Source organism: Strigops habroptila, chromosome 12 (assembly GCF_004027225.2).
Source record: "Strigops habroptila isolate Jane chromosome 12, bStrHab1.2.pri, whole genome shotgun sequence".
Taxonomy (NCBI): domain Eukaryota; kingdom Metazoa; phylum Chordata; class Aves; order Psittaciformes; family Psittacidae; genus Strigops; species Strigops habroptila.
In genome coordinates this window covers 4,765,735-4,777,629 of record NC_044288.2, presented here as the reverse complement: position 1 = coordinate 4,777,629, position 11,895 = coordinate 4,765,735, and the positions used below count along the sequence as shown (strand labels likewise).

Below are 11,895 nucleotides of genomic sequence, written 5' to 3'. Positions count from 1 at the left end.
CTGCTGCAGTTGAGTGGGTGAGAGAGCTCCAAGATCTGCTCGTGAGGAGATGGATGCTGGGGGGGCTGGAATGGAGTGTTTCCCTATTTGTTATCTGGATCAGACCACTCCAGGTGTGTAACTGAAATTCAGAGGGACAGCTCGGACCCGGCTCCTGCCAGAGTTGCGTGGAAAGAGCTTTGTTCCTTGGTTGAAACTCTGGCCACAATTTGCAAAACCCTCCCACTGAATCAGGGAGGGGTTTAACCCATATCCACTATGAGTCCTTCATGGGTGTAGGGCGCAGGACAGGGAGGCCCTGGGAAGAAGCAGAGCTCAGCCAGAGGGTTTCATGCTGCAGGTGGTATTTTGTGATGTGGGAAAAGGCAGGGCCAGAGGCTCGCTGCTTGTGCTGGAGTTGGTGGCTGTGTGGCCATGGTGTGGAGCAGGAGCTGCTCTGGTGCTGGGTGATGGAGAACTGAGGCTGAAAGGGCTGTACAGGGGTGTTCCTGGCTGGACATCCCCCCTTCTGTCTCGCACCTTCTTCCTCGCAGCGCTGGCAGCAGATGTAACTTCCCAATTCGCCCTGGTTTCAAACAGCCCTTTGAGGTGGTGGGGCTGGTACAGGGAAGGAGGTGCGATTGGTGAGATGGGGCCACCACTGTGCTTAAAGCTTCCGACTGCCATCACTGCGAGCAGAGGAGGAGGTGTCAGCACACGGTGAGCTGTGTGCCCCGACCATGCAGCCCCTCCAGCGCGCTCTCCTGCTCGCCCTGCTGTTCCTCTGCGTGGTAAGAGAAACCCTATGGTGTGGGGCCACACGGAGGCTGCAGGGTCCAGCTGGCTCTGTCCCAGGGCTGCGATGGCAGTTGGGGGCTGTAGGGTTCAACCGGGGGGGGAATTTCTGCCTTCAGCTGGAAACCTGAACATTTGGGGTGGGAACGAGATGATCTTTAAGGTCTCTTCCAACCCAAACCATTCTGTGATTCTATTTAAGTCTCGCTGTCTTGCCAAAAGCTTTGTGCTGTGGTCTGCAAGGTCTAAGTATTTCCCATATATTGCTTTTTTAAATGCCTTTTTGGATTTAAGAGCATCGCTTATATCTATAACCTTCACACTGAGCTCTCCACCCACCTTGCAGCCTCTCTGCGTGCTGGCCCCAGCCTGTGCCTGCTGTGAGGATGCTGAGGATGGCTGTGGAGATGCTGGGGGGGCACACAGCTGTGCGGTTTCCTCTCACCTCTCCCTACTGCGGTGTTATTTTCCTTCTGTCCATGGGGTTCAGTTCAAGTGCCAAGCTGGTGGATGTCTGCGCTCTACTGAGTGGGGGCTGTTTTGTGGGAGGGTGAAGGTGCTTTCAGGGAGGGCGATTGCTGCCCAGAGCAGCAGGTGGCAGATGTACTTTTTCTACAGTGTGTTGGTAGCGGGGCCAGATGTATCTGTGCTTATTTTTTACTCTCAAACTCCACACAGCTGTGACCTGCTGCTTTTTACGTTTACATATGTGCTTTTACATTTTGAGAGTCCCAATCTGTGGCTGGGTGAACCAGCCAAAAACCCTCCTAGCACAAGGGTGCCTGTGAAGGGGCAGAGCTGGGTCTTGGGGTCCCACCCCTGGCACTATCCCAGCTCTGCAGGGACCCAAGGAGGGAAGCAGCGTGCTGGCTGGCTCACGGAGGGAAAGGGTGTCCAGGGTTTTCCAGCAGGCCAGGGCAGTGCTTGTCACTGCAGTCACCTTTAACTGCTCACAGTTAGTCCCAGAAAAGGACCAAATCCCCAAAGAGTGGTTCTGTGCAGCCGGGACAGGAGCGATTCACACAAACCCCTTAGTTTGGAAGGTGCTGATCTCTAGAGACGGAAGGAAACTGCTCTGAAATCAACATCCCAACTGTTACTTTTCACACGCTGACTGCAATGTCCCCACTTGCAACACCCCAGGGGGGAATGAGGGTCCTTCCTCCTCCCTTTTGCTTCCAGCATGGGGGTTTCCGAGCTCTGTTCCTGCACCCCACATCCTCTGTGCAGGGCCCATGGGCCACTTCCTCGGAGCAGCTGTCTGAGGGGGAAAGACCACTCCAGCTTCTGCTTCCCTCCCTTGGCTGGAAGGGCAATGACACTGAGGGTCAGCTTGCTTTGCTCCCTGCGGTGGGAAAACCCATAAGCAAACAGGGATGTGTGGCGTGGAGGAGAACCTGTCAGGGAGAGGACGACGAGTGCCCTGGCTCCTTCCTGCACCCAGGGCAGCCGGGTGGCGGCTTTAGGGGGGGTTTAACCCCGCGCTGCCCTTTGGAGCGATGCCTGACTCTCGTTTCCTGTTCTAGGCCCTTGGCCACGCAGACAAGGGGGTCGGCATCACCCCGCACACCACGCTGAAGCCCCCCGAGAGGAGCCTGAGCCCGCCCTGCAGCAGCCCGACCCTGCTCTCCCTCACGCTGGGGCTGGCCGCAGCCTTCTTCCTGCGGCTGCTCTGATCGGGCAGCGCGCTCCTCGCACCCAGCCGCGCTCGGCCCCTCGCAGCGCGGGCACCAGCCCATATGAAGCCATGACCCCCGTCCCTGCCGCGCTCCCCGCGCCCTCCCGCCTCGGAGCCAAGCCCCGCCGCTGCCCCGGCTGGAAGCGAGGCCCCGGGGGCAGCTCGGCAGCGGCGGCTCCGAGCAATAAAGCGCTTGTGTAGCGGGGCCGGGCTCGCTGCGCCGCGGGGCTGGGGCGGTTCGGAACCGGGACGGACGCGGCGCGGTGGCGCGGGCACCGGTGCGGACTCAGCGCCCCCTGCAGGCCGGGTGTCCCCTCGCAGCGCCGCTCTCAACCTCACCGTGAGTCCTGGCCAATCCCGCGCAGGGGCTTGTGCTCCCCACCAATCCGGCGCGGCCGTGGTCCCCGTATTGGCCAATCCCGGGCTGGCGGTGGGTATATAAGGGAGGGTGAAGGGGTTAAGCTGCTCCCAGCCAGGCTGGGTTCTGTTGGCGGTGGGGTTTGTGCCCTGGGGTCTCTGTATGAGGATTTCCCCCTCAGCAGTGTCCCTGCCTGCAGATCCTGTGTTTCCATGTCCATCCGCGGCTTCCAAGCAGCTCCACAGGCCCAGTTTAGACCATTTTCCCTGCCCCGTGCTCTGGAGGTTTCCTCCTTCCTGCCACCACTTCTTCATGGGATGGGAATGGGGTTGTGGTACTTCCCCTGGCGCTTGGTATCTGTGTGCGTGCCAGCTCTGCAGGCCTGGCACTGCCTTCCACAAAAAGCCCTGCCTGTCACCGCTGCCTGCAGGCAGGGGTTTGGGCTGGGGCCTGCAGTAACCACCTGCCTGCTGGCCTGGCAGAGGAGTGTATCGGAGCCCGGCATCCCTGAGCAGCACACACCGCTCTCCTGTCCTGTGGTTACCTGTCCTACTGCCCAAACAGGTCTGGGGACAGCATAAACATGGACGTTTGCTGATGGCTGTTGCTGAAAGCCAGAGCAGTCGCTGGCCAGCTGGAGACACCTGATGTAGGGACCTTGGTGCATGTGAGTCTGCTGCAGAAGCCCAGTTGTGCTGCGGGGTTCACAAGTGATCACTGCCCAAATGCAGCGACTCTCCCCAAACTGGGCTCAACCTGCTCAGCAAACCAGGCCCTTGTCTGCAGCCGTCTCCTCTCCCCAGCAGCAAGGACAGGAGTGCTCCATGAGTGGATTTCTCACCCTGTGTCCCTTCTGGCTCTGAGTCACGTCCCTGGAGAGCTCATACCTCACCCAAGTGGAGGAGATGTCTGACCGAGGGACCTCAGACATGAGTGACCTGAGCCATGATCCGGCTCTTCATCTTGGGCACCGAACACTGCTGATGCAGAGCTCACCCGGGGCAGCACGACTGGGGTCCAGCAGCCCCCACTGCTCCCAGGAGCACAGCTTGGCCCCTGCCTCCCTACTCAAAACCCAGGGCCCTGGTGCTGCTGGTGGCCCATGAACACTAGAGGGCACCGGGCTCCCGTCCTGGGAGCAGGATTAGGCCCGGAGCTGGTGTGGGGGCAAGGTGCTGGGGTAGGGGGGCAGCTCCCTAGCATGAGGGCTGCCAGGCTGCGGCAAGGACAAGGACACCAAGCACCCAGGCAGTGCTGGCCCCCAGGGGAGGGCTGTATCTTACACACGTACATAAATACAGTCTGGAGGTGGTGGGGAGGGGGCTCAGCCGCTCTCCAGAGGGTCGTGTCCGTGGGGTCCTTCGTGAAGCACATACGGGGCTCTCCAGGAGGGAGTCGGGTGGTTCTCCTCGTGATGGAGGGGATGGAGGGTGCCCTGCACCCCAGCCCCCGGGGCAGAGCTGTGTTTGGGATGTGGGGGGGGGGAGGGTAGGAGGCCACCCGCCCCAGCACAGGAACACTGGGTGTGAGGGCCACACGTCACCTCCTCACAGCACCTCGATGTCCCAGGTCTGAGTGGGTCTTTCCTCGGCCACATCCCAAACGATGGCGTGGTCCCGGTCATAGGATCGGCCACCTATGGAGAGAGGGGAGGGTTTAGGAGGGCACAGACCTGACGGTGGTGAAGGGGTGGGTGCCCCCATTTTAAGGCAAAACACAGGAAAGCAGCTCCTGTGCCAGCGCCAGGGCCTCACCCTTTATATCGAGGATCATGTCTTCAAACATCTGGCTGTGGATTCGTCCCTGAGAATCGATGCTCCAGGTCTGACGTGGCATCCGGTTTTTGGACCACAGCACGGCCTTCGCGCCCTTCCCGGCCGGCCCGATGACCTGCAGGCTCATGTTGGGAGCCACCTGCAAGGAGCAGTGGTGGCTGGATCAGCCTAATCCTCTCCATCACATCTATCCAGTGCAAAGTCTTGGTGCTCAGAGGGGTGTCCCTGTAAATGCAGCTAGTTCTGGAGTTGGACGTGGGATGAGCAGGAAAATACCCTCAGTGAGAGGCAGGGATGATTAGGGTGACACAAACCCCCCAGGAAAGGCAGAGATGCCTTCACATCTCCAGGGAAGACTTGGAGAGGAGAGAATCAACTGATCTCTGGGGACAAGATGCTGGGGGCCTGACAGAGGCTCCCCTGGTCCCCTCCACAGCGCTGGCTGTCACACGTGAGTCCTGACCTGGTTTTTGATCAGCCCGTCCTCGTAGTACCAGATGGAGCTGCTCTCCTCGCTCAGGCTGGAGACCACCACCCGCCCCGCTTTCATGTCCTCCACATCATCAGGCACCGAGAGGTACAGCTCCAGCTCCCTGTTCCTGATGCGGAAGTAGATGCGTCTCTGGAAAGAAACAAACCCTTTTTGCACCCAAAAGCCCCGCTGCAGCTCCAGCCCCACACACCACAGCTGGGTGGAAGGAGCTCACCTGGCTTGTGCAGGTCTTTAGCTCCATGTGAGCCGCCTGCACTGGGGTTTTGGGGTTCATCCTGGCAGTGCCCCATCCCCTCCCGCAGGGCAGGACTCACCTGGCGGATGGGGTAGAGGGACCCCACATGCTGCAGCCCGCTGTACGTCAGCCAGTTGGTGATTTCGGTGCAGTCCAGCAGCCACTGGCGCCCTCGGAAGTCACCGTGTTCACACAGCACCCAGCTGCGAGGGACAGGATGGGCAGAGCGGGGTCACCCTCGGGTGGGATGCTGGCACCCACCAGCCAGGGCAGGGCAGGGCAGAGCAGGGGTGGGGGTCACTCACATCCCGCCTTTGACGCGCACCGACAGCACGTGGTTGTTGAAACCCTCTGCCTGCAGGCTCCGCACTTCGTTGTTCAGCTCGATCTCCTTCCCCTCGAAACACTCCAGCCCGTGCAGGAAGATGGAGGGCTCCGAGAAGAACTGCGGGATGGGGGAAGAGACCAGGAGAGGAGTGAGCACCCATGGGTGCAGAATGGAGCCAAGGCTGGAGAGCCAGCACTGGAGGTACCCATGGGAGGGGAAAAAGGTTCCTGATGTGGTTTTGCCCTGAAGCCGGTGGGAAGGGAAGGAAGGGCTGGTACTCACCACCGGGACCTTCTTCAAGGAGCGGATGGTGGTGGAGGAGAGGCAGCCCATGGCGCTGAGCGTGGGGTACTCTCCCTCTGACAGCACGTGCTGCTCCCCGGCAAAGGCCTGCCCATCGAACAGGATCCAGCTGTGGGGAGGAGCGTGCCCGGGCTGACATGGCCATCGGGGTGGGCATCCATCCCTCCTGCAGCCCCCCAGCACCTTCATCCTGCCCATCCTCCTGCGGAGCTCCCACAGGCGCCTGTGGGGCTGCTGGCCAGGGTGACATCCATGTTCCCATCCCAGATGGAGGCAGCGAGGCCCTGGGACATCCTACCTGCCTCCACGGACTCTGCAGGAGCGTGGGACGAAGGCGGCAGGCAGGGCGTCCTGGTCCTCCTCAAAGGCGACGTGTTCCCCTAAGAAGTCAGGCTCAGAGAAGAGCAGGATCTGAGGAAGGGGAACAGAGGGGCTCGGTGAGGGGGGCAAAGCATCGTCACCACCCCACAAGGGTCTGTGTCCCCTGGGAGGGTACGTCCCCCTCCCCATGTGCCACTTCAGACCTTGGAGACGAAATGGAGGTTGTGTTCCCCAACCTGGAAGCAGACAGAGAGGGGCTGGTTGGGGTCTCATCTCCAGCCTGGCCCCCACCAGCCCGGTGCGCGGTGGCACCGGTGGGTCCATCCTGCTCTCACCTGCAGGATGGGCTGCGCCGAGGCGATGCGGCAGTCGGTGGCACCCCAGTCCTCACAGCTGCGGTACACCCCCTTCTCCAGGATGTACTGCTCGCCCGAGAAGTTGGTGCCCTCATAGGCCACCCACCTGCCGGGAAAACATGGGTGCTGGCTCTGCACCCCCTGTGTATCCCCCTGGCCCCCCTCTCCCCCTGGCCCCCACTCACACGCCGCTCAGCACATGGATGGACTGGGTGACGGTGCCGTAACCAGCCAGCTGCGTGTCGGGCAGCGCCTCGCTCAGCTCCACGCTTGGGCCCTCCTCGAAGTCCATGGCCTCAAAGAGGACCAGCACCGGGTCGGAGAAGTCCTGCAGGGAGAAGGAGTCCCCCCAAGTGCCTCAGTCTGTCAGGGGGAAGGGATGGGGGCCAGGCGCTCTCCATACACACAGCCAGGGTCCTGCCTGGCTTCAGGGACCCCAGGGAGCAGCTCTGGGCACCTAGACCCCTGTGTGTGATGAGTTTGGGGGGATCTCAGGCCGTGCCTGACACAGGCAGGGAAGGCTCCCTTTGGGGGATGAGGATGGGACCAGGGATGCTGTCTCTCTCCCCCCACACTGGGTCCATCCCCGAGCAATGCCACCAGCCCTGCCCTCACCGTCCGTATCAGCCGTAAGGACATCAGCTCCTTGCTGTAGCCACCCCACTGCCTCCAGTCCCGGTACTCCCCTTCCTCCAGCAGGTACTGGTGGCCGCGGAAACCCTCCTTCTCGTAGCCGACCCAGCTGTGGCACAGGCAGGCACAGGCAGTGAGGTGTTTGGACACCATCCACACTGCTCTAGTGCCACCCTCTCCCCCAGCCTGCCTGTGACCACCCCACATCCCCAGGCAGCTCCTCCGAGCCTTTTCCCCAGGGTGAGGGTCACATTCCCAGCCTGCTCCAGCCGGGATGCCAGTCCCACACCACTCACCAGCCACCCAGGACGTGCAGGGAGCCCACGGTGGGCAGTGTGGGCCCGGGCAGGCACTTGAGGTCGTAGATGTCTCTGCTGATGGTGAAGCTGCGACCCTGGAAGCCCATGGCCTCATAGATGAGCACCTGGCGACAGGGGAGGGTGAGTGGGCTCCCATGGCCATCCCGGTCCCATGTCTCCCCTGGGTGCTGGCCCAGCACTCACCTGCGGCTCGCCGGGTCTTTCCACCACAGGGCAGCCCTGGAAGGAGAAGGAGCCCCTGTGAGGCTGTGGTGGCAGGAGGGGGCTGCACAGGGACATCTGATTCACCCCCTTAAAGCCTGAGCTGGTTTTGGGGTCATTTCATTCAAGAATAAGCTCTTTTGGACTTGATTTCATTGCTTGCTTTCACCTCGAACCCACAGAGGCACTTTCCAGAGCCACACTCAGGACATTTCCACACCAAACTCTCACTGATGTCAGCCAGAAACCACCAGGAGATGCTCTCTCCTGTCATGCCCAGGGATGGAAATAGCCCCGGCACCCCAGGAACCGTGCTCCAGCAACTGGGACTCACCAGCCTGATGGGGTGCATGGAGCAGATGGACGGGTCCTTTGCTCCCCAAGCCTTTAAATTGGGATAGCCGCCTGGCTCCAGAACGTAGGGATCATCATCAAAGAAAGGCTTGGAGTAAACCAGCCATCTGGGGAAGAGGGGGAAAGCATCACACCTCATTCCAGCCCATGCTGGAGCCCACCCAGCACCCACCCAGCCCCATGGTCCCACTCACAGGCCTGAGTGGACGATGATGGAGGCAGCAGCAAGTGCCTGGCCCCGCGTGCGGGTATCCTCAGCCGAGCCAGTGAACTTGAGCCGGGCACCTTCGCCATTCTCCTCCACAAACAGGCTGATCTCGGGGGTCCGGTAATCCTGGTGTGGAGCAGAGCAGTGTTATGGGGTCCAGCACCCCCCGCTCAGTGGGTGCTGGGAGATATGGGGTGAGCTCAAGGCTCAGGGAGATCCCTTTGCTCACCCGCACCACCCTCTTGAAGGATCCGATGCGGAAGGGCCGGTGGGGCTGCCCGCTCTGCCCATAGGCTGTCCAGGGGTTGTCGATCTCCACGTCCCCCTCGGCCAGCACACACTTGCGCCCGTGGAACCGCGGCTTCTCGTACATCACCCACCTGGAGCAGGGTGGGAGCGAAGCGGGGAAGAACCCTGCTTTTAGCCACCGCAGCTATCAGGAGCCCCAGGGCACAGCATGGGTTGGGACATCCCGCCACCACCCTGCCACCGCCGCAATGCTGGGGTGCAGCCGCAGTAATTAGCACTGGTAGGATGGTCACTCTTGAACCCCAGGCTGAGACCTGGCTGCCATTCCTGACACGGGGAACACGGGAGTCCCAGCCAAACCCTCCCTCCACGTCCTTGCCCTGCTGCTGTCCCCTACCCGCCTCGGATGACCCGAATGGAGATGGTGTGTGAGAGCTCCCAGGACGTGGCATCGGGGACGTCGCCCCAGATCTCCCGTTTCTTGCCTGCGAAGCCAGCTTCGGAGAAGAGGATGATCTGGGAGGGGGTGACACAGCAGAGAGGTGCTGCCATACCCCACCACACCACACAGACCATGCCCTCGCCATCCAGCCCAGCCCCGCCATGCTGCCTGTACCTTGCCAGGTCTTGTGTTGATCTTCTCGAAGCCCTCCTTGTCCTCCTGCTGTGAAGAACCAAGGGGACGGGCGCATGAGGAGCACGGAGGGACATCGGCTGCACCAGCCATCTCGCCGCAGCCCAGGGAAGTTGTAGCTCAGCCTCACGTCTGGCATCTGCCAAACCCTCCCACCGCCCCGAGCAGCCACACCTTGAGCATTCCTGCACTTGGGGATTGGCCTCCTGCCTGCCCTGGGACCCTCCTGTGACCTGTGGTGGCATCCTCCCATCACTTGACCTGGTACCCTTCTGTCACCCATCCTGGTACCCTCCCATCGCACCAGGGGCTTTCACCCCTTGGCCTCTCTGTTGGGAAGTTCAAGCCATATGCTGGGAACAGGGAAAGCTGCTCCAAGATTCAGACCCCTACCACCTCCCCACATTCCCAGGAGGGCAGAAGATCTCCCCAGGCTCCACATTCAGAGATTCACTCACCAGGACATCAGTGGGCCACAGGGCCATGGTGCTTTCTGGCTCTTCAATGACAGGACTTGGGGGTTCCAGCATGGCCATCTCTGGGCTGGGGTGGTCACCAGGGCCCAGCCCATTGTGGTCCTCAGGGGTGGGCGAGCCCGTGACCCCTCCATCCCTGCCAGGCAGCTCGAGTGGGGCGGTGCTGGGGGAGACGAAGCGGCTGTAGAGCACGCTGTTGTCCAGGCGTGAGTAGGGCTTGCCCTCATCAGCCACTGCTGCCCGGTGCTCCAAGAAGTGGGAGAGCAGCGCCATGCCCTTGAGGACATTCCCTCGAAAGAGCAGGCTCCTCTCAGCTGCCGGTTTGGCTTTTTCCTCTGCTCCCACCTGCCCCAGTGTCCCCAGGAGCGAGCCCCCCTCCACCCGGCCATTGCTGGCCACGCTGTCCCTGGGCACCCCATTGAGGGTCCCTACTGGCGCCTGCTCATCAGGGCTCAGGTAGGGGTTCTCGATCTCCTCCTCTGGGATCTCCTCCTGCCGCCCCGCCGGGCCCCGGGCCAGCAGCTCACGCAGAGCCTCGGGCAGGGAGATGGTGGCACGTGGGGCCACGCGGTCCTCCTCGATGGGAGGCAGAGCAGCACAGCGGCCCAGCGACGATGGCCGGGGCTGGCGCGGGGTCTTGGGTGCCTTCCGCATCTCTGAGGGCTCCATGTTGCGTAGCGTGTCCACAAAGATCTCCATGTCCACCAGCAGCTCAGGGTCCTCCTCGGCCGCGTCCGGAGGGGTCTCAGCTGGGGGGTCAGGGTCCGGGGGCTTATCAGGGAGTTCTGGGCTGCTCTTGGGCTCTTGGGCTGTGCCCTGGGGGTCCCCTGTCATCTTGCCCCCACCCAACTCAAGCTCAGCCTTTGGAGATGCTTCAGACGAAGGCTCTGGACCATCACTCGCCTCCAAGGAGGGGTTTTCAGGGGTGCCACCAGCTCCTGGGGGGCTCTCTGTCCTCGGTGGCATTGCTGAAATGGTGCCATCCCTGACTGCTGTGCTTCCCTCTCCCGCACCAGCCGGGTCAGCCTGGCCACTGGCGCCAGCCGAGGGACACTGCGGGGAGCTGGTTATACTGGTTTGTGGGTCCGCAGGCCTGTCGCCGTCTCTCAGGGTTGCGTTAACTGGCGTGGCTTCGGTTTGTGGCGAGTGTTTTTCCCCAGGGGATCCCTCAGTCAGGAGCCTGGTGTCCTCCATACTGCTTGGTGAGCTCTCGCTGCCCGTTGTGGCCCCAGCAAAGCCACTGCTGTTCTCCTTGTGCATCTCCTGTTGTGGCGGGGCCTTTGTGGCACCAGCAGCATCGTGCATCCCGCTTTGGGCTTCCCTTCCCTCCGCCAGTGCCGGCTCTGTCCCGGCTGCATCCCTGCCCGTCCGCAGCACGGTGACCTGCCTGGCCCTGGGCAGGGCAGGGGCGCAGCCGGGCGCACACCGGGCACCAGGAGCTTGCCCAGGCGCCGCCGTGCTGAGCTCAGCAGGTCGGGTGGGGAGCAGGGTGCCGTGCACGTAGCTCTCCCTGTGCACGGGCATGTCCCGGGGGGGACCCCCGGGCGGGGGGATGCCGTCACCATCAGCTCCCACCTTCCCCCTCTCGTCCTGCCGCCGGGGTCTCTGCGCAGGGGAATACACCTGCGAGAAGACAGGTCCGTGCGCGGTGAAGTCCTTGAGGAGGTTGACAGAGGACGAGCGAGGCAGGGTGGTGGAGCCGGGCGCCGTCTTCTCCACGATCTCCCGCTCCCAGGCCTGCAGCAGGAGGGACACACGGGAGGGACTCCCCTCCCGGCCCCGCACGTTCCCTGTGCTCTCCAGCCGCCGGGACACCAGTGAGACCTTCTGGAAGCGGGACCTGCCCTCGGGCCCTGGAGCACCCGCCGACGACTGCTTCATGCTCAGCTCTGCACTGGACACGAAGCCCCTGGCCTTGGTGTGCCGGAATGAGGAATCCATGCCGGGGGGACAGGGAGGGGACTGCCCCGTAACACCCCACACTGCCGGGCTCGGCCCCCGCCGCTGCCACGCTGGGGCTGGTGGAGCTGCGGGGAGAGAAGGACACCCTGGGAGAGCTGAGCAGAGATCACCCTGCGTGGACCAACCTTGGCCCTGAGCCACCCCCTAGACATCCCTCGGACCCTGCAGGACATTTTAGGGGGGTTCCATGAGCACAGGAGGTGGTTTGGGGGCTCTCTGCAATTCTCGAGGTGCTCA

The 11,895-nt window shown here is 62.3% G+C and overlaps 1 protein-coding gene and 1 long non-coding RNA gene across 2 annotated transcripts; one reads left to right on the top strand and one right to left on the bottom strand.

Annotated features, from left to right (window-relative positions):
- The first annotated feature begins 576 nt into the window (after positions 1-576).
- LOC115615479 lies at positions 577-2,657 on the top strand. Its single transcript, XR_003994067.1, has 2 exons — positions 577-770; positions 2,301-2,657. It is a non-coding gene; the product is annotated as an uncharacterized LOC115615479 (long non-coding RNA).
- Positions 2,658-4,061: 1,404 nt separating this feature from the next.
- Positions 4,062-11,637, bottom strand: CRYBG2 (crystallin beta-gamma domain containing 2). Its single transcript, XM_030504849.1, has 19 exons — positions 9,679-11,637; positions 9,203-9,250; positions 8,984-9,102; positions 8,567-8,717; positions 8,324-8,463; positions 8,110-8,236; positions 7,758-7,793; positions 7,551-7,678; positions 7,237-7,363; positions 6,807-6,949; positions 6,601-6,727; positions 6,469-6,501; positions 6,243-6,355; positions 5,924-6,053; positions 5,619-5,758; positions 5,393-5,516; positions 5,049-5,207; positions 4,565-4,724; positions 4,062-4,446 (listed from the first exon to the last, which is right to left on the bottom strand). Exons 1-19 carry the CDS (start codon positions 11,635-11,637, stop codon positions 4,358-4,360), a joined length of 4,053 nt encoding a protein of 1,350 aa, XP_030360709.1. The 3' UTR covers positions 4,062-4,357.
- Between the last annotated feature and the right edge of the window lie 258 nt (positions 11,638-11,895).